Source organism: Eubalaena glacialis, chromosome 20 (genome assembly GCF_028564815.1).
Source record: "Eubalaena glacialis isolate mEubGla1 chromosome 20, mEubGla1.1.hap2.+ XY, whole genome shotgun sequence".
Lineage (NCBI taxonomy): Eukaryota > Metazoa > Chordata > Mammalia > Artiodactyla > Balaenidae > Eubalaena > Eubalaena glacialis.
This window is the reverse complement of record NC_083735.1, coordinates 34,392,151-34,413,337: the sequence shown is the minus strand read 5'-3', so window position 1 is coordinate 34,413,337 and position 21,187 is coordinate 34,392,151. Positions and strand designations below refer to the sequence as shown.

The following is a 21,187-nucleotide window of genomic DNA, read 5'->3' as shown; positions in this document are numbered from 1 at the left end:
CCTTGGCAACCACCAGTCTGTTCTCTATGTCTGTGATTCTGTTTCTGTTTCATAGATGAGTCCATTTGTGTCATATTTTTAAGGGGCACCTACAGCGTGTATCTCCCAGGGATCTGGGTTGGGTCCCTCTTGTATGAAGTTTTTTGTAAAATGAGCTCCTTACAGGGAATCCTCCTTTTACTGCTTCCTAGAAAAGGAGAGAGTGCTACAGCGATTTCTGGAAGACACATTTTAAGAGACCGTAATAACATCATTTTTTAACTACCCTATTGTTAGTTTTACTTACCCCTTGTTGTATGTTTCCAAGTTTCCCTTTTTATTTGAACCATACTGCAGGGCCTTCATAGTCAAGTTAGAAAATGGAGCACGTGGGAAAAAGCAAAAGCACCCGCCACCCCGCCTTCCCCAGATGACCTCGGCTCTCAGTCTGTCCCCTTGTCCCCCTGCAGGCCGGGCGCTGTCCATGACGCACGGCGCCAAGTCGCCCGTGTCTAACGGGACCTTCGGCTTCGACGGCTCGGCGCGCAGCGACAGCCACGTGTACCACACGGTGCACAAGGACTCGGGGCTCTACAAGGACCTGCTGCACCGCATCCGCGACGAGCGGCCGGCGCCGGACGGGGCCCCGCGGCTGCTGCGGCGCAACAACAGCTACACGTGCTACACGGCGGCCATCTGCGGGCTGCCCGGCCTGGCCACGCGCCGCGGCGAGGCGCCCGCGCCCGAGGACAGCGAGAAGCTGGTGGCCGACGCCGTGGCCTACTCCCGCCGGCGGCTGCGCTACGACAGCTACTCCAGCTACTGCAACGCCGTGGCCGAGGCCGAGATCGAGGCCGAGGAGGGCGGCGTGGAGGTGCGCCTGGCCACCCCGCTGGCCGAGCCCGATCCGCCGCGCGACGACACGGCGGACGACGAGAAGGAGAAGGACTCGGCCGAGGTCCACCTGCTCTTCCACTTCCTGCAGGTCCTCACCGCCTGCTTCGGCTCCTTCGCGCACGGCGGCAACGACGTGAGGTCAGTGCCCATGGCGCGCGGGCGGACAGGGCGGGGGGGAGGCGCACGGCAGACACACGGCCACCCTGGAACCTCGCGGGTCTGCACTGCCCGGGTCCACCGACATGGGCTTTTCCCCCACAAGTGTAGCACCCGCATCTTCACTGCATGGATCTTTAAATGAACTAGGTGTGGGGGAAGGTTTGTGTTGGATCGGAGATCACAACACGGGGAATCAGAAGACGTGGGGTTTGAGCCCTGAGTCTGCCCACGCCGTTCCAGCTTCCTGCTCTGCCTGAGTCATTCATCAGTTCCTTTTGGTTTTGGGGCAGAGAGAGCAGTGCCCGGATTTCCGCCCAGTTGTTCAAGGGTCACCTGTGAATAAGTAGCTCCTGTAGTGTGCCAGACGGTGACATGCGTTAAAGGGAAGAGAAGAGTAGAAAACGGGGTGGGACCCCTGGGGGGCTGCCGTGTTGGACGGCTGCTCGGGTCAGGGGGGGCTCGCCGAGTGACACCTGCAGGGGCTGAGGGCGCAGCCGTGCGCTCATCTGTAGGAGAACATTCCAGAAGAGGGAACAGCAGGTGCGAGGGCCCGAGGCAGGACATGCCTGGGGGGCTGTTCCGGGAAGAGCCACAAGCAAGAGCGTGGAGACGCTCAGGTCGGCGGGTCGTGGAAGCCCCGAATGTGTAGTCTCTACACCCTTCTCACTGGCTGGGCAGCTCCAGACCAGTCACTGAATTTCCCAAAGCCTCAGTGTCCCAATCTGTGAAGTGGGAGTAAAGCTAGTACCAACCACATGGGATTTCTGTGAAGATTAAGTGAGATGCTTTATGTAACAAGCTCAAGACAGTGCTCTCCCATAATCAGTATCCCTACATTTTCACTCTTCCTATTATTATAGTTATCACACAGGCTAATGTTTCTGTCCAAATCAGGAAAACATGCCATTGTTGCTTTTTTTTTTTTTTTGCTCAGTTATATGACTCCGTTTTACACTGTCTACCCACGTGCAACAGCGTTTCTGTTCTTTTTAAAAGAAGTCTTTCTGCCAGAGAAGAGGCCTGGACATCTTACGTTCTGCTCAGTGTTGTCTAGGGGTCGCCATGTTATTTTATTGGGGGCACCATGTTCTGTCTCCTCTTAATAATTTTTTTTCTGCCCTCCCCCACCAGCCCACTTACTCCTCCTTATCCACAAATTCTTTATTGAAAGCCTGGTACTGTCAAAGTGTTATGAATTGGGTCCCTGTCCTTTAGGAGTTTAAATTCCAGTTAAGGAGACAAGAAAGACATACACGTAGAAAAGTAACACTACACCCCAAAGCAGCATTTAAAGGCCAGAGGAAGAGTCTAGGCGGTAGCTGCTATAGGTGACCAGAGTTTAGAGCAACTGTTTGCAGTTTGGGGGCTGGTTTTGAGCAGGGATATGGTCTGATGAAAGCAAGGTTTTAGAAATAATAGTGTGCTGTGAAGAGGGGGCTTCTGTTCATTCAGGAAGACGTTATCAAGTCTGTACCAGGGGTCAGAGCTGAACCACTTGTAACTTACCCTAACCCTCCTCAGAGCAGTCCTTTGCAGTCCTAAGTGGTATCCTTCAAAGACAGGGAATATGAAGCTCAGAAATGTGACTTTCTTGCCCAGAGTCACACAGCTGGAGAGAAGCAGACTTGGGAGCTGGCTCTTTGTGACTCAGTCTGCAGAGTGGAGGGTGGGCTGAGAGCTACAGAGGCTGTTGAAAGCCCATAGGGAGCCTGGAAGTTGTCACTCCACCCTAACAACAGGAGAAAACCGAATGGACTGAAAAATCAACAATTCTTCTTGGATCCAGAAAAGAGAGGAGGACACAGGACAAACCACTGCCCCCAAGACTGGAGGGACAGACAGATGCAGGGAGTCCTGGAAGAGTGACTCAGGAGTGGAAGCTGCCATGGGAACCAGGGAAACCTGGACTGGAATGATGGACCCTGGAGGCTCAGGGGGGACAAGTAGAGAGTTAGAGGCTCCAGGGGACCCATGGTAGGGGGACCCCATGAGATTGTGAGTTTTATGTCCAAGAGCTGTACCAGGTCCTCACAGTGAATATCGGGGAGGAGAAATCCCCTCCTGCTCCTGTCGGGGGAGGGAAAGCATTTGACAGAAGAGAGCAACTGTGTGCTTAACCAGGCATGCTCCCAGGGGAAACCAGGTCACCAGAGCCCAGCCTGCAGGGGGACTACCACAGCCTAAGTGACCTGGGGAGGGGAAATACACTCCAGACTTCCCTCACCTTCCACTTGGGCGAAGGGCAGCACCCACCTCCAGCCATCCTGTCCCACTTAAGGGGGAAGCAAAAACTGAGAAACACTTGTGAAGTTCACAGTCCAGAGGGACAGGCTCACTGAGAGACCGAGACCTCATCAAAGGACTACAGAAGGCTTCTCCATCCCTAGACCTACCACCACATCACTAAAGGCCTATTTACAGCAGTTCCTTCTACCCAGGACATCATGTCTGGTTATCAAGAAAAATTTACAAGGCATACCAAAAGGCAAAAAACACAATTTGAAGAGACAGAGCAAAATTCAGAACCAGACTTGGCTGGGATGTTGGAATTATCAGATGAGGAATTTAAAACAGCTACGATTCATATGCTGAGGTCTCTAATGGATAAAGTAGGCATCCATTAGATGAGCAAGGTAAGCAGAGGGAAGGAAATCCTAAGAAAGAACCAAAAAGAATACTGGAGATCAAAAACACTGTAACAGAAGTGAAGAATGCCTTTGATGGACTCATTAGTAGACCGGACACGGCTGAGGAAAGAGTCTCTGAGCTTGAGGATATGTCAATAAAATCCTCAAAAAGCAAAGAGAACAGAGATTGAAAAAATACAGAACAGAATATCCAGAATATCCAGTGGAACAACTACAAAAGGTGTAGCATATGCATAAAGAGAAGACCAGAAGGAGAAGAAAGAGAGAAAGGAACACATGAGATATTTGACTGAGTCACAACAGTGACTGAGAGTTTCTGTAAATTAATGTCAGACACCAAACCACAGATCCAGGAAGCTCAGAGAACACCAAGCAGGATAAATACCAAAAAAAGTACACCTAGGCACATCATATTCAAACTTCAGAAAATCAAAGATAAAGAAAAAAATCCTGAAAGGAGCCACAGGAAAAAAAAAACTACCTTACATATAGAGGAACAAAGATAAAAACTGTATCTGACTTCCCCTCAACCCTGCAATCAAGAAGACAGTGGAGTGAAATAAGTTAAGTGTTGAGGGAAAATCCCACCAAACTAGAATTGTGCAGCCTGTGAAGTTATCTTTCAAAAGTGAATGAAGACTTCAGAAGAAATAAAGACTTTCTCAGACAAACAATAATTGAGGGAATTTGTTGAAAGTTGACCTGCCTTGCAAGAAATGTTAAAAGGAATTCGTTAGAGAGAAGGAAAATAATGTGTGTCAGAAACTCAGATCTACATAAAATAAGGAAGGGCATTGAAGAAGGATTAAGTGTTGGTAAAAAACCTTAAATTTTTCTTATTGTTAACCGAGTTAACAGATAAGACTTGGTTCAGAACAATAATACCAACAATGTATTCAATTATATATGTTTATGTATATATATATACATATATACATATATACACATATATAGTTTAATATATAAACACATCTTAACAAATTTTTTTTTTTTTGGCTGCTTTGGGTCTTCGTTGCTGCACGTGGATTTTCTCTAGTTGCGGCGAGCTGGGGCTACTCCCGTTGCGGTGCACGGGCTTCTCATTACGGTGGCTTCTCTTGTTGCGAAGCATGGGCTCTAGGCATGCGGGCTTCAGTAGTTGCAGCACACGGGCTTCAGTAGTTGTGGCTCGTGGGCTCTAGAGTGCAGGCTCAGGAGTTGTGGCGCGTGGGCTTAGATCGAACCTGTGTCCCCTGCATTGGCAGGCGGATTCTTAACCACTGCGCCACCAGGGAAGTCCCAACAAATTTTAAAAAATAGAAATGATACAATGTCTGCTTTCAGGCCACAGTTGAATTAAAACTTTGTGTGTGTGTGTGTGTATGTGTGCTTATATATGCCTACGTTAGATGAAATGAATGACAGCGATGATACAAGGGATGGGAGGGAGGAACTAGGACTTTTTTTTAAATTTTAAGGTAACTGCACTACCTGTAAAGTGGTATAGTTTTGTTTGAAAGTGAATTTGTATTAACTCTAAGTGTATATTGCAAACTCTAGGGCAACCACAAAAAACGTTTGCAAAAGAAGTATAGCCAATATGCTAAGAAAGGAGAGAAAATGGAATCATATAAAATGCTCAATTAAAACAACGAAAGGCAGGACTTCCCTGGTGGCCCAGTGGTTAAGACTCCGCGCTCCCAATACAGGGGGCCCGGGTTCAATCCCTGGTCAGGGAACTAGATCCCACATGCTGCAACTAAAGATCCTGCATGCCGCAACTAAGACCTGGCGCAGCCAAATAAATAAATATTAAAAAAAAAAAAAAGTGGCTGACAAAAATAGGAACAAAGAACAAGGGCAACAAGTAGAAAATACTAACAGAGCTGGTAGATATTAATCCAACTATATCAGTAATCAGTTTGAATTTCAGTGGTCTGAATGCACCAATTAAAAGACAGAGATTGTCAGAGTGGATCAAAAAATAAGACCCAACTCTATGTTGTCTACAAGAAACCCACTTTAAATATAAAGATGCATATAGGTTAAAAGTAAATGGAAGGAGGAAAATATAGCATGCTAACACTAATAAAAAGAAAGTAGGAATAACTGTATTAATTTCAGACAGAGCAGACATGTACAGATCCAGCAAGCAAAAAATCAGTAAGGACATAGTTGGGCTCAACAAACCATCAGTCCACTGCACGTAACTTATATCTGTAGACTACTTCATCCAAAAGCAGCAGACTTCACATTCTTCTCAAGCTCACATGGATCATTCAGCAAGATAGGCCACGTTCTGGGCCATAAAACACACCTTAACACATTTAAAAGAGTAGAACTAATACGGTGTGTGCTCTCAGACTACAATGGAATTAAACTAGAAATCAATAACAGAAAGATAACTGGCAAATCCCAAAATATGTGGAGATTAAACAACACACTTCTAAATAACACTTGGATCAAAGAAGGAATATCAAGAGGAATTTTAAAATATTTGAACTAAATGAAAATGAAAGCACATCAAAATTTGTGGGAAGCAGCAAAAACAGTGCTTAGAAGAAAATCTATAGCATTGAATTCATATATTAGGAAAGAAGGAAAATATAAAATCAGTAAATAATAAATAATAATAATAATATAAATAATAATAAAATCAATCTAAGTTTCCAGCCTAGAAAAATAGGAAAAGAAGAGCAAATTAAATCCAAAGTAAGCAGAAGTAAAGAAATAATAAGAATTAGAGCAGAAATAAATGAAATTGAAGTCAGAAAACTAATAGAGAAAATCAGTGAAACAAAAAGCTGGTTCTTTGAAAATATTAATGAAGTTGATAAGCTTCTAGCCAGGCTAACTAACAGAAAAAGAACACAAATTACTAGTATCAGAAAGGGAAGAGGGACGTCACTATAGATCCTATGGACATTAAAAGGATAATACTACAAAATAGTATAAAAGCAATACTATGAATAACCAATTTGATAACCTAGGTGAAATGGACCAATTCCTTGAAAGACAGAACTGCCCAAACTCACACAAGAAGAAATAGACTATCTGATAGGCCTATATCTATTAAGGAAATTGAATCAATAATTAATAACCTTTCAAAACAGAAAGCACCAGGCCCAGATAGGTTCACTGATGAATTCTACCAAATATCTAAGGAAGAAATTATACTTGTCTACAAATTTCCTTCAGAGGATAGAAGCAAAAGGAATACTTCCTAACTCATTCTGTAAGGCCAGCATTACCCTAGTACCAAAAGCAGTGAAACACATTATAAGAAAACTATAGACCTGTATTTCTTATGAACTTCGCTGAAGAAAAAACTCAACAAACTATTAGCAAATTGAATCCAACAATGTATAAAGAGAATTATCCAGCATGACCAAGTGAGCTTTCTCTGAGGTATACAAGACTGGTTCAACATTCGAAAATTAGTTAATGTAATCCATCATGTCAATAGGCTAAAAAGAAAAAGTCACATGATCATATCAATAGATGCAGAAGAAAGCATTTAACAAAATCCAATACCTATTCGTGATAAAAACTGTCAGTAAACTAGGAATAGAGGGGAACTCCTCAACTTGATAAAAAATACAAAAAAACTACAGCTAATATCATACTTAATGGTGAGAAACTGAAAGCTTTTCCACTAAGATCAGGAACAAGGCATAGATGTCGCCTTTCAGCACTGCTTTTCAAAACTGTACTGAAAGTTCTAGCTAATGCACTAGGACAAGAAAGGGAAATAAATGTATACAGATTAGGAAAGAAGAAATAAAACTGTCTTTGTTTGAAGATGACATGACCATCTATGTAGAAAATCTGAAAGAACTGACCAAAAAAAAAAACTCCTGGAACTAATAAGCAATTATAACAAGGACGCAGGATACAAGGTTAATATACAAAAATCAATCACTTCCTACATATTAGCAGAGAACAGGTGGGGTTTGAAATTAAACACAATAGTACCATGTACACTGGCACCTTGAAATACTTAGGGATAAATCTAACAAAATGTGTACAGGATCTATATGCGGAAAACTGTAAAACTGATGGATGAAATCAAAGAATGAAATAAATGGAGAGATTTTCCATGTTCAAGGATAAGACTCAATATTGCCAAGATGTCAGTTCTTCACATCTTGATCTATAGATTCAATGCAATCCCAGTCAAAACCTCAGAAAGTTATTTTATGGATACTGATAAACTGATTCTAAAGTTTATATGGAGAGGCAAAAAACCCAGAATAGCCAACGCAAAATTGAAGGAGAACAAACTTGAAGGACTGATACTACCCGACTTCAAGCTTGCTAGTAAAGCTGCAGTAACAAGACAGCATGGTACTGGTGAAAGAATAGACAGATAAATCAATGAAACAGAATAGAGAGCCCAGAAATAGACCCACATAAATATGACAGTCAACTGATCTGACAACACCAAGTGCTGGCAAGGATGTGAAGCAACAGGAACTCTCATTCATTTCTGGTGAGAATACAAATGGTACAGCTGCTTTGGAAGACAGTGGGACAGTTTCTTACAAAACTAAACATACTCTTATTATACCATCCAGTAGTCGTGCTCCTTGGTATTTATCCTAATAAGCTTATATCCACACACAAACCTGTACATGGATGTTTATAGCAGCTTTACTCAAAATTGCCAAAACATAGAAGCAACCAAGATGTCCTTCAATAGGTGGATTGATAAAAACTGGTACATTTACACAATGCTATTCAGCTATTCAGAAATGAGCTATCAAGCCATGAAATTACATGCAGGAACCTTAAATGCATATTACTGAATGAAAGAAGCCAACATGAATAGCTGCATACTGTATGATTCCAACTATATGACTTTCTGGAAAAGGCAGAACTATGGAGACAGATCAGGGGTTGGGGTGGGGAGGAGGGATGAATAGGTAGAGCACAGAGGATTTTTAGGGCAGTGAAAATTCTCTGTATGATACCCTAATGATGGATACATGTCATTTATTATACATTTGTCTAAACCCATAGAATGTACAACACCAAGAGTGAACGCTACTGTAAACTATGGGCTTCAGATGATTCTGATGTGTCAGTATCGGTTGTAACAGATGTTCCACTCTGGTGGGATGTTGATGATGGGGAGGCTATGCATGTGTGGACCAGAGGGTATATGGGAAATCTCTGTACCTTCCCCTCAGTTTTGCTATGAATCTTAAACTTCTCTAAAGAAATAAAGTCTTAATTTAAAAAAGAAAAAAAAGCTGTGGCATCCCCCCAAAAAGTCAGTGCATGCCTGCCAAGGGCCTGAGTGATGATAGGGGGTCTGGGGGGAGGGGTAAGCACCTGAGTGAGTCCTAAGCTCACATCCCAGTTCTGCTTCCTGCTAGTGACATGACTTTGGCATCAGTTTTCTCATCAGTAAAATGGGAGTGACAATAGCCAGTTTAAGGGGTGGGCCTGAGAACTAATGATTAGCAGTAATGTTTGTGATCCCATAGTGGGGAGGCTGGCACAGCTGCCCCAAATTGGTAGCTAATGTTAGTAGCTGTGCTGGCAGTGAAAATGGAAAGAAATAGAGAAAGAAAAGAAGAAAAAAAAGAACTTGTGTCCACTTCTTGTGATTTTTCAGTACTTTAAAAAAATTAGGGACTTCCCTGGTGGCGCAGTGGTTAAGAATCCACCTGCCAATGCAGGGGACACGGGTTCGAGCCCTGGTCCGGGAAGATCCCACATGCCGCAGAGCAACTAAGCCCTTGCACCACAACTACTGAGCCTGCGCCCTAGAGCCCACGAGCCACAACTACTGAGCCTGCGTGCCACGACTACTAAAGCCCGTGCGCCCTAGAGCCCACATGCCGCAGCTACTGAAGCCCGTGCGCCTAGAGCCCATGCTCCGCAACAAGGGAAGCCACCGCAATGAGAAGCCCGCGCACTGCAACAAAAAGTAGCCCCTGCTCACCGCAACTAGGGAAAGCCCGTGCACAGCAACGAAGACCCAACACAGCCACAAAAAAAAAAAAAATTAACAAATCACACAACCATTAAGATGGCTACTCTAAAAACAAAAGTGTTGGCAAGGATGTGAGAAATTGGAACTCTTGTGCACTGTTGGTGGGAATGTAAAATGGTGTAACCACTGTGGAAAACAGTCTGAAGATTCCTCAAAAAATTAAAAATAGAATTACCATATGACCCAGCAATCCCACTACTGGGCATATACCCAAAAGAATGGAAAGCAGGGTCTCAAAGAGACATTTTCACACCCATGTTCACAGCAGCACTATTCACAATAGCCAAGATGTGGAGGCAACCCCAGTGTCCATCAACAGATGAATGGCTAAACAAGATATGGTGTGTGTGTGTGTGTGTGTGTATGTATATGCACACACACACAGTGGAATATTCCACCTTAAAAAGGACGGAAATTCTGTTATATGCTACAACATGGATGAATCTTGAAGGCGTTATGCTAAGTGAAATAAACTAGCCACAAAAAGACAAATACCGTATGCTTGCACTTACGGAGAAACCTCGCAGAGCTACTCCAACTCAGAGACGAAGTTAAACGGTTGTTACCGGGGGTGGGGCAGGGGCAAAGGGAATTCTTATTTAATGAGTACAGAGTTTCAGATTTCCACGATGCAAAGTTCTGGAGGCCTGTGTCACAACAGTGTGAATATCCTTCACACTACTGAACTGTACACTTAAAAATAGTCAAGATGGTAAACTTTCTGTTTTTTTAAACCACAACCAAAAAAGTTACTAAATCATTTTTATCACCTGTAGATTACATAGGCAAGCCACAAATGCGACAGACGGGCTGTTCTCAAGAAGAGAAGTCCCTGCATGTCATGTACAGCGTCATCTGTATGCATGTACGATGTTTGTACAATTAACCTCTTTTTTCCTCCCAGTAATGCCATTGGTCCCCTGGTAGCTCTGTGGCTGATTTATGAACAAGGTGCGGTCCTACAAGAAGCAGTGACTCCCGTCTGGCTGCTGTTTTACGGAGGGGTTGGAATTTGTACAGGCCTCTGGGTTTGGGGGAGAAGAGTGATCCAGACCATGGGGAAGGACCTCACGCCCATCACGCCATCCAGGTAAGCCGCCAGGGCGGCGCGGAGTGGGTGTGTCTGGACGTCCCAGCGTGGCTCTCTGCACAGCCGGGTCTGCAGTGGGGTCCCCATGCGCCATCCTCACCCGTCACCCTCATGCACTGCTCAGCCCCCGTCCACGGTGGCATGGAGGTGAGGGCGGGAGTGGGCGGGATGGGAAGAGAAAAAGCGAATCCACCTGCAGCCACGCCCACACCCCGTTCCCCTTCCACACTCCCACTGCCCTTACCCCGCCTGAGGTCCAGAGAGCAGGTGGGGAGGGAGAGAAGGGTTCTTGGGCTTGCCTTTCCCGAAAATCCTCCACTCACCAGCTCCACCTGCTGGCTGAAAGCAGCTGTCCCCTGCTGCCCTTCAAGGTTTAACTCTACATCCTTTGCTTCCTGGGCTAAGCCGGTAGGAGGGGTGCCCATGGCCTGGGGGTGGGGTTTGGAGACTCCCACGTGGTTTCCTATGGTCCTTCCAGTGTGTATCCTCTAAAGCAGGGGTTCCCAACCCCTGGTCCGCAGACCGGCAGCGGTCCGCGGCCTGTTAGGGACCAGGCCACACAGCAAGAGGTGAGCAGCAGGTGAGGGCGAGCCAGCCAGTGAAGCTTCATCTGCCGCTCCCCATCGCTCCCCCTGGCTCGCATTACCGCCTGAACCATCCCCCCCTCGCTCGCATTACCGCCTGAACCATCCCCCCCTCGCTCGCATTACCGCCTGAACCATCCCCCCCTCGCTCACATTACCGCCTGAACCAACTTCCCCATCGCTCGCATTACCGCCTGAACCATCCCCCCCTCGCTCGCATTACCGCCTGAACCATCCCCCCCCTCGCTGGCATTACCGCCTGAACCAACCTCCCCCTCGCTCGCATTACCGCCTGAACCATTCCCCCCCTCGCTCGCATTACCGCCTGAACCAACCTCCCCATCGCTCGCATTATCGCCTGAACCAACCTCCCCATCGCTCGCATTATCGCCTGAACCATTCCCCCCCATCGCTGGCATTACCGCCTGAACCAACCTCCCCATCGCTCGCATTATCGCCTGAACCATCCCCCCCCCTCGCTCACATCACCGCCTGAACCATCCCCCTGTGGAAAAACTGTCTTGCACCAAACCGGACCCTAGTGCCAAAAATGTTGGGGACCACTGCTTTAGAGCTATTGGTTAAATAACAAATTCACAGGAGAACTTTCCAAATACAACTAAAACTTGAAACTACCTATTGTAAGAGATCTTTTCCCCCTTGAAAGTCATTTTAATGAAAGATTCTCTTATAAGATTGATTTGAAGAAAAATTAGTGATCTGAGAAAAAATTCACTCCTTTATGATACGTACACGTTTTAAAAATGAGAGCGTAGTTTTCCCTGCGCCACTTTAGACGTGACAATTCACCGTCTTCGGCTCAGCAGGAATTTCTGACCCAGCTCCTACAGGGTGTGGTTTTTGAAAACATACCGGGAAAACGAGGCTGCTTCGGGCCGCAAGCAGCCTCACGCCAAGCGTTGGTGCCACGTTGCCGCCATGCCGCAGTCCCTGGTTCTGCTGATGCCCTGGGGCGCAGTCCACCCAAGGAGCGTCCTGGTGAGGCTTGGGCACCCGGGGCCGGCGAGCCACTGGCGGCGCCCGTGACGCCTCCCCTGTCTCCTCCGCAGCGGCTTCACCATCGAGCTGGCCTCGGCGTTCACCGTGGTCACCGCCTCCAACGTCGGGCTGCCCGTCAGCACCACGCACTGCAAGGTAGGCCGGCGCCCAGGGGAGCTGGGGCAGCGCTCGGCACGCGGTCGGTGGAAGAGTCACGGCGGCGTCTCCCGGGGGCGTTTGCCTTCTCAGACGGCCCCTCCCGGCCCTTCCCGCCGGCAGCGGTTCGGGTCGCCTCCCGTCCCGCAGACCTGGCCGCTCCACGCGTGCCCGGCGGGAGCTCGCCCTCCTTCCACATGGCCTGGTTCTCTCGTTGTTTCCACGGTGGGTTTTGCATTGAGGTTGCGCGTCCACGAACCATGTTTGTAGGCCCAGGGGCCCAGGAGTTGACTGGGGGACAGAGGTAGGCAGAAATCGTTTCCATGGAATCGTAAGACACGGTTGTATCAGTTCTTTTTTCTTCTATAAGGTGGTCGAAGCGACTCAATTGCCTTCAAGTCAATTCCGGATGATATTAACCACTGTCATGTGCTCTAGAACTCAGTGGGAGAGGGAACTCCTTGTCTAGTCCTGGGCTGTTGGAGCCACAAGGAACCTTAAAGATGAAGGAAGAGGAAACAGGCCCCGCGAGTTTCAGGGAGTTACCCAAGGACCCCCAGGGTGGGCTGGGGCTGGAACCCAGGCCTCGTAACCCAGGGCTGCCCAGTACCTGGAGGAATTCTAAAATATCTGCAATGGGCCCCCTGTATACAAATATACCCACCAACAACTTAACAAAGCAAAAGCGACTTGCAGATTTTCCTAGGTTCGTAGATTCCTGTCATTCAAGAAAAGCTTGTTTGTTCCCACTCTGGGCACCAAGCGTACCGCAGTGACCAAGACGGCGATGGGCTCTCCATTTACACACAGCCTGAAAACTCCAACCAGTGTGTCTGTAAACAAGCACCGCTAAATGTGAAAGGCTTATAAAAAAAGAATGAAATCATGCCGTTTGCAGCAACATGGATGGACCTAGAAATGATCATACTCAGTGAAGTAAGTCAGACAGAGAAAGACAAATATCATATGATATCACTTATATGTGGAATCTAAAAAATGATACAAATGATCTCATTTACAAATCAGGAACAGACTCACAGACATAAAAAACAAACTTATGGTTACCAAAGGGGTAACAGAGGAAGAGGGATAAATTAGGGGTATGGGATTAACAGATACACACTGCTATATGTAAAATAGATAAACAACGAGGACTTACTGTATAGCACAGGGAACTATACTCAATATCTTGTAATAACCTATAATGGAAAAGAATCTGAAAATATATATATATGGCTGAATAATTTTACTGTACACCCGAAACTAATACAACATTGTAAATCAGTTATACTTCAATTAAAAAAATAAGTACAAATAGGACCACTAGCCTCTAGGTTTCAGTTTCTAATCTGGAAGATGAAAGGGCTACCTTAGATGACTCGTAATATCGATGCTGTCTGGTTCCCCTACTTCTCAGTAGTCCTGTTGCTGTTACTGCCTGGTGATGGACTTAATCTGGAAACACACTCAACTTATTAAGAGGCAAGTGGGAACGCAGCAAAGAATACCACCTTATATCAACAAAAGACCTCATCAGTAGTGAAGACATGGGACCCTGGGCCCCTTGTGATCCAAATAACATAACAACTAAAAACATAAGGCAAAAGCTGTTAGAACTCAGAAATTAATGTGTCCAAGTCTGTGCCAAATGAAGAAGACAGAAGTACTTAGGAATATAAAGGATTTGAATAGATTTATAGCAGTATAATTAATAAATATATATCAAATTTTTATGCCTTCTTGTCAAGTATCATGAAACGTTTATAAAAATTTGTCATAAATTCAGAAGACCACAATAAAAATCACAACTAAATTTATAAAATAAGAACAGGTATTCTACAGAATCTCTAATCCCAAATAAATTAAACTAAAAATATATGTTGAAAAAAGGAAGTATCCCCTTGGATATTTTTAAATGCTCTTTTTAAGTAACAGTTGAATCAAGGAGTTTAAAAATCATAATCATAGCTTTCTTGGAAAAGAGAAAAGAAATAATTGTGTGTCCATGTGTGTATACATAGCAAACTTATGCTCAGATAAAAATTCATACATTTACATGCTTTAATGGAGCAAAGGGAAAATAAAAGAACCAAACATTCCGATTAGTATTTTATAAAAAGTTCAGAACAACAAAAATTCTCAGGAAACAGCAAGAAGGATATAAAAGCAAAATAAATTTAAAAACACAACTAGTGAAGGAAAAGGGGAGAGGAAAGTGTTTACTAATAAAATAACATCAAATTCTTAGAAAAGGAAGGGAGGGGAATTAAGTTAGAAAGGAGAAAGTCATCATAACAGATTTGGGAGAGAATTATTAAATATAAAACCATATAGCTGTATGCTAAGGATTTGAAAACCTCTGTAAAATGAATTATTTTTTGCAAAAATATACGTGACAAATAAATGTGACACAAAAAGTAGAAAAAAAGTGGAAAACCTGACCAGAGCAATAGGAAGAAATTAAGGAAGTTCTCCAAAAACAATTCTTCTCACCTGAAAAGGCAAAAAGGAGGACACTGCTGACTCCAGTTGTAGATGGATTCACTGGCTAATCTTTTCCATCTTAAAAGAATAGATAATTCTCACATTATATGAACTTTCCATAATATAGGAGAAAAAAACAAAATAAAACAGGAAACTCTCCAGTTTGGTCTATAAAACATATACTGAATAACCCTAATACCGAAACCTGATTAAAAACATCACAAACAATGAAAGCTGTGTTTACATATGAATGTTGATTTTAAAACTTGAAGATGCTAGTAAATGACATCAACAATATCATGAAGGAACGTTTCAGCAGGACCACATTGATCTCCTGGATTATCAGAATGCAGGCTCTGAACAGGGCAGGGCTGGTGCCTATGCAGGGCTGGCCCCTCACAGGGCTCAACAAATGGGTGTTTACAGACATCTTCAATATCACACGGCTCAGCAATCCATTAGAAAACAACATACGGTCATCTGTTGAAATACATGCCAAAGAGACATTTGAAAACCCTAGTAAAGTGAATGATGTACATGAAAAAGGCACAAAGCTTTGCTCAGAGGTAAAAGAAAACCTGAATGTGAGACACACTGTGTCATTGGGTGGGAAAGTCCTCAAACACTAGCCCAACCAAATTTTTCTCATAACTTTCCGAAATAAGGCTAAAGTTAATTTGGTGGGTTAAATTAGCAAGAATACAAAATGATCTACAAAGAAAAGCGATGAAGAGGGAGTAGCCTCACCACATAGGAAGTCTGTTACAAGGAAACAGGAGGCAGGAGGGTGGGGGGGGAAGGAGGGCTGATGGGCAGAGTGTTTCAGTTTGGGATGACAAAAAAGTTCTGCAGATAAATGGTGGTGATGGCTGCCAAACAATGAGGATCTATATGCCACTTAATTGTACACTTAAAAATTCTTAAAATGATAAATTTTGCATTATGTATTTTACCACAATAATAAAAAATTAGATACTTGTATAAAAAAGTAGATAGACCAGAGATAGAACCTAGTATATATGAGCATATAGTTTGGGGCAGGAAAATTTTAACCAATAAGTGAAGTTGAGTAACTGGCTATCACCCTAGAAAAATAAAAGTAGACCCACAGTTCTCAAAATACCTGAACATATATCTGATGGCTTGATGTTTTTAAACTATTTTAAAATTTAGAATAAAATAGAATTTTATTTTAGAAAATTTAAAATAAATGAGAATTAAATATTCAAGCTAAGGATAAATCACAGAAGAAAAGCGTAGCATATTGCATGAAATTAGAAACTTAAAAGTGAAAGCAAAATACTGGATTGAGAAAGTATTTGCATTAAATATCAGAGTTAATATTTATTTAAACACCACATAAACAAATAAGAGACACATTTAGATTCCAATATGTAAATGGGCAAAATACATGAAGAGACTTTTCTTATGTTATTATGATGTTATTTTAGCTGGCGTTTATTAAATTGAATTATAGTTGACTTACAATGTAGTAGTTCCAGGTGTACAACATAGTAATTTGATATTTTTATAGATGATACTCCATACAAAGTTATTATTAAAATACTGATTATATTCCCTGTGCTGTATATTACACCCTTATAACTTATTTATTTTATACCTAGTGGTTTGTACCTTTTAATCCCCTTCATCTATCTTACCCTTCTCCCTACCCCTGTCCCTTCTGGTAACCACTAGTTTGTTCTCCGATTCTGTGAGTCTCTTTCTGTTTTGTTATATTTATTTGTTTTATTTTTTAGATTCCACATATAAGTAAAAACATACAGTATTTGTGTCTCTCTGACTTATGTCACTTAGCATAACACCCTCCAGATTCATCCATGTTGTTGCACATGGCAGCGTTTCATTCCTTTTTATGGCTGAGTAATATTCCCTTGTGCCACAGTACTTCTCCTTTATCCATTCATCTGCTGATGGACACTTTGGTTGCTTCCATATCTTGGCTCTTGTATGTAAATAATGTTGCTGTGAATATTGGGTGCACATATCTTTTCAAGTTAGTGTTTTCATTTTCTTCAGAGAAATACCCATGAGTGGAATTGCTGGATTATATAGTAGTTCTATTTCCAATTTTTTAAGGAACTGCCATACTGGTTTCCATAGTGGCTGAATCAGTTTACATTTCCACCAACAGTGTACCAGGATTCCCTTTTCTCCACATCCTTGCCAACATTTGTTATTTGTGGTCTTTTTGATGATAGCCATTCTGACAGGTGTGAGGTGATGTCTCATTGTGGTTTTGATTTGCATTTCCCTGATGATTAGTGACGTCGAGCAGCTTTTCATGTGCCTGCTGGCCGTCTATATGTCTTTTTGAAAAAACACCTATTTAGGTCCTTTGCCCATTTTTTAATTGGGTTGTTTCTTTTTTTATATTGAGTTGTATGAATTGTTTATATATTTGGATATTCCCCCCTTATTGGACATATCATTTGCAAATATCTTCTCCCATTAAGTAGGTTGCCTTTTCATTTTGTTGATGGTTTCCTTCACTGTGCAAAAGCTTTTTAGTTTGATTAGGTCCTGTTTGTTTATTTTTGCTTTTGTTTCCCTTGCCTGAGGAGACATATCCAAAAAAATATTGCTAAGACCAATGTCAAAGACCGTACTGCCTTTGTTTTCTTCTAGGAGTTTTATGGCATCAGGTCTTGCATTTAGGTCTTTAACCCATTTTGAGTTTTTGTATATGGTGTGAGAAGATGTTCTAATTTCATTATTTTACATGTAGCTGTCCAGTTTTCCAAGCACCACTTATTGAAGAGATTGTTTTTTCCCCATTGTATATTCTTGCCTCCTTTGTCATAGATTAATTGACCATAAGTGCGTGAGTTTATTTCTGGGCTCTCTATTCTGTTCCATTGAACTGTTTGTCTGTTCTTGTGCAGTAACATACTGTTTTGATTACTGTAGCTTTATAGTGTAGTCTGAAGTCAAGGAGCATGATACCTCCAGCTTTGTTCTCTTTTCTCAAGATTGCTTTGGCTATCCAGGGTCTTTCGTGGTTCCACACAAATTTTAGGACTGTTTGTTCTAGTTCTGTGAAAAATGTCATGGGTATTTTGATAGGCTTTGCATTAAATCTGTAGATTGCTTTGGGTAGTGTTGACATTTTAACAATATTATTCTTCCAGTCCATGAACACGAGATATCTTTCCATTTATTTGTGTTGTCTCCAGTTTCCTTCATCAGTGTCTTCTAGTGTTCAGAGTACAGGTCTTTCACCTGCTTGGTTAAATTTACTCACAGGTATTTTATCCTTTTTGGTTTGACTATAAATGGGATTGTTTGCTTGGTTTCTCTTTCTGATAGTTCATTATTAATGTATGGAAATCCAACAGATTTCTTTATATTACTCTTATATCTTGCAACTTTACTGAACTCATTTATTAGTTCTGACAGTTTTTTGGTGAAGTCCTTAGGGTTTTCTAAATATAGGATCATGTCATCTGCAAACAGTGACAGTTTTACTTCTTCCTTTCCAATTGGATGCCTTTTATTTCTCTCTCTTTTTATTTGATTGCTGTGGCTGGGATTTCCAATACGATGTTAAATAGAAGTAATGATAGTGGACATCCTTGTCTTGTTCCTGATCTTAGAGGAAAAGCTTTCAGTTTTTCACCATTGAGTATGATGTTAGCTGTGGGTTTATCATAAACGGCCTTTATTATGTTGAGATATGTTCCCTCCATACCAACTTTGTTGAGATTTTTTTATCATAAAAGGATGTGGAATTTTGTTAAATGCTTTTTCTGCATCTATTGAGGTGATCATGTGATTTTTATCCTTCATTTTGTTAATGAGGTGTATCCTGTTGATTGATTTGTGGACATTAAACTATCTTTGCATCCCAGGAATAAATCCCACTTGATCATGGTGTATTATATTTTTTATGTATTGTTGAATTCAGTTTGCTAATGTTTTGTTGAGTTTTGCATCTGTATTTATCAAGGATATTGTCCTGTAATTTTCCTTTTTTGTAGCATCTTTGTCTGGTTTTGATATCAGGGTAATACTGGCCTCGTAAAACAGGTTTGGAAGTGTTCTCTCCTCTTCAATTTTTGGAATAGTTTGAGAAGGATAGGTATTAATTGTTTAAATGTTTGGTAGAATTCCTCTGTCAAGCCATCTGGTCCTGGACTTCTGTTTATTGAGAGTTTTTTGATTACGGATTCAGTTTCAATACTAGTTATTGGTCTGTTCAGATCTTTTATTCCTGACTCAGTCTTAGAAGATTGTATGTGCCTGGGAATTTATCCATTTCTCCTAAGTTGTCCAATTTGTTGGCATATAACTGTTTGTAGTTGTCTCTTATGCTTGTTTGATATTGGTTGCAACTTCTCTTTCATTTCTAATTTTGTTTATTTGTGCCCTCTCTCTTTTTATCATGAGTCTGGATAAAGGTTTGTCAGGGTTTTTGTTTGTTTGTTTGTTTTTGTTTTTTTGAAGAAAAACAGCTCTGGTTTCACTGATCTTTTCTATTGTTTTTTTTTTTTTGGTCTCTATTTATTCCCTCTCTGATCTTTATTATTCCTTCTTTCTGCTACTTTGGGCTTTGTTCTTCCTTTTCTAATTCCTTTAGATGGAAAGTTAGGTTGTTTATTTGAGATTTTTCTTGTTTCTTGAGGTAAGCCTGTATCACTATAAACTTCCCTCTTAGAACTACTTTTGCTGCATTCCACAGATTTTGGACAGTTGTGTTTTCACTTTCATTTATCTGTCAAGGTATCTTTTTATTTCCTCTTTGCTTTCTTCATTGACCTATTGGTTTTTCAGTAGCAGGTTGTTTAGTCTTTTGTTGTTTAGTGTTTTTTCCATTTTTTTTTCCTGTCATTGATTTCTAGTTTCATACTGTTGTGGTTGAAAAAGATGCTTGATATAATTTTAATCTTCTTAAATTTATTGAGACTAGTTTTGTGTGATCCATCCTGGAGAAAGTTCCACGTGCACTTGAAAAGAATGTATATACTGCAGGTTTTGGATGGAATGTTCTATAGATGATCATCTGATCTAATGTGTCATTTAAGACCAGTGTTTCCTTTCTGATTTTTTGTCTGGATGATCAATCTATCCATTGATGTAAGTGGGGAATTCAAGTCCCCCACTGTTATTGTATTATTGTCAGTTTCTCCCTTTATGTCTGTTAATATTTGCTTTATATATTTAAGTGTTCCTATGTTAGGTGCATATATGTCTCTAAATGTTATATCCTCTTCTTGGATTGACCTTCTTATCATTATATAATGCCCTTTGTTATCTTTTGTTATAGACTGTGTTTTAAAGTCTATTTTGTCTGATATGAGTATTGCTACCCCAGCTTTCTTTTCATTTCCATTTGCATGGAATACCTTTTTACATCCCTTCAGTTTCAGTCTATGGGTGTCTTTAGCTCTAAAGTGAGTCTCTTGTAGGCAGCATATAGATGGGTCTTGTTTTTTTAATCTATTCAGCCATCCTGTGTCTTTGATTGAAGCATTTAGTCCATTTATGTTTAAAGTGATCATTGATAGGTATGTACTTATTGCCACTTTGTTTGTTTTCTGGTTGTTTTTGTAGTTCTTTTGTTCTTTTCTTCCTCTTTTAGCCTCTTCCCTTATAGTTTGATGATTTTCCTTAGTGTTATGCTTGAGTTTCCTTTCTCTTTGCTTTTTGTGTATCTGTTATAAGTTTTTGATTTGTGGTTATCGTGTAGTTCATATACATCAACCTATATCTACTTGTTTTAAACTGATAGTCATTGAAGTTCCAACACATTCTAAGAGCTCTACGTTTTTTTACTCCTCCCCCATCTCCCATGTTTTATACTTTGGTGTCATGTTTTGCATCTTTATGGAAGGGACAATTTTTATATCTAAAGACTAGAGGGAGTAAAATTGAATATATAAATAAAGTTCAGCCTTAGTAGTAATTAAAGATATGCAAATAAAAGCAACAGTAACACGTTTTGTTGATTGATTAGCAAAAGGAGAACGATTTACAGGATTGTTATAGTGTGCTGAAATTCACAGATTATGGATGCCCTTGTACATTTACAACTGATTTGGCAGTAGGTATCAAGATCCTAAAATGCATTAGGAGAGGAAAGAGTTCTTTCTCAAAGTAACATTCCATCTGATAACATGGGAAAGGAGTTGGTAAATCACCACTTTGCAACCCCTGTAATAAAGATTGGATTGCTAAATCTTTAGCA

At 41.9% G+C, this 21,187-nt stretch overlaps 1 protein-coding gene across 7 annotated transcripts in view; it reads left to right on the top strand.

Moving 5' to 3' along the window:
• SLC20A2 (solute carrier family 20 member 2) overlaps positions 1-21,187 on the top strand; it is a 105,067-nt gene that overhangs the window by 80,357 nt on the left and 3,523 nt on the right. For all 7 annotated transcript variants that reach the window (XM_061177219.1, XM_061177220.1, XM_061177218.1 and 4 more), the window contains 3 exons: positions 450-1,014; positions 10,571-10,756; positions 12,411-12,495. In XM_061177219.1, the coding sequence (XP_061033202.1) occupies positions 450-1,014; positions 10,571-10,756; positions 12,411-12,495 (836 nt within the window). The remainder of the gene's footprint in view (positions 1-449; positions 1,015-10,570; positions 10,757-12,410; positions 12,496-21,187) is intronic.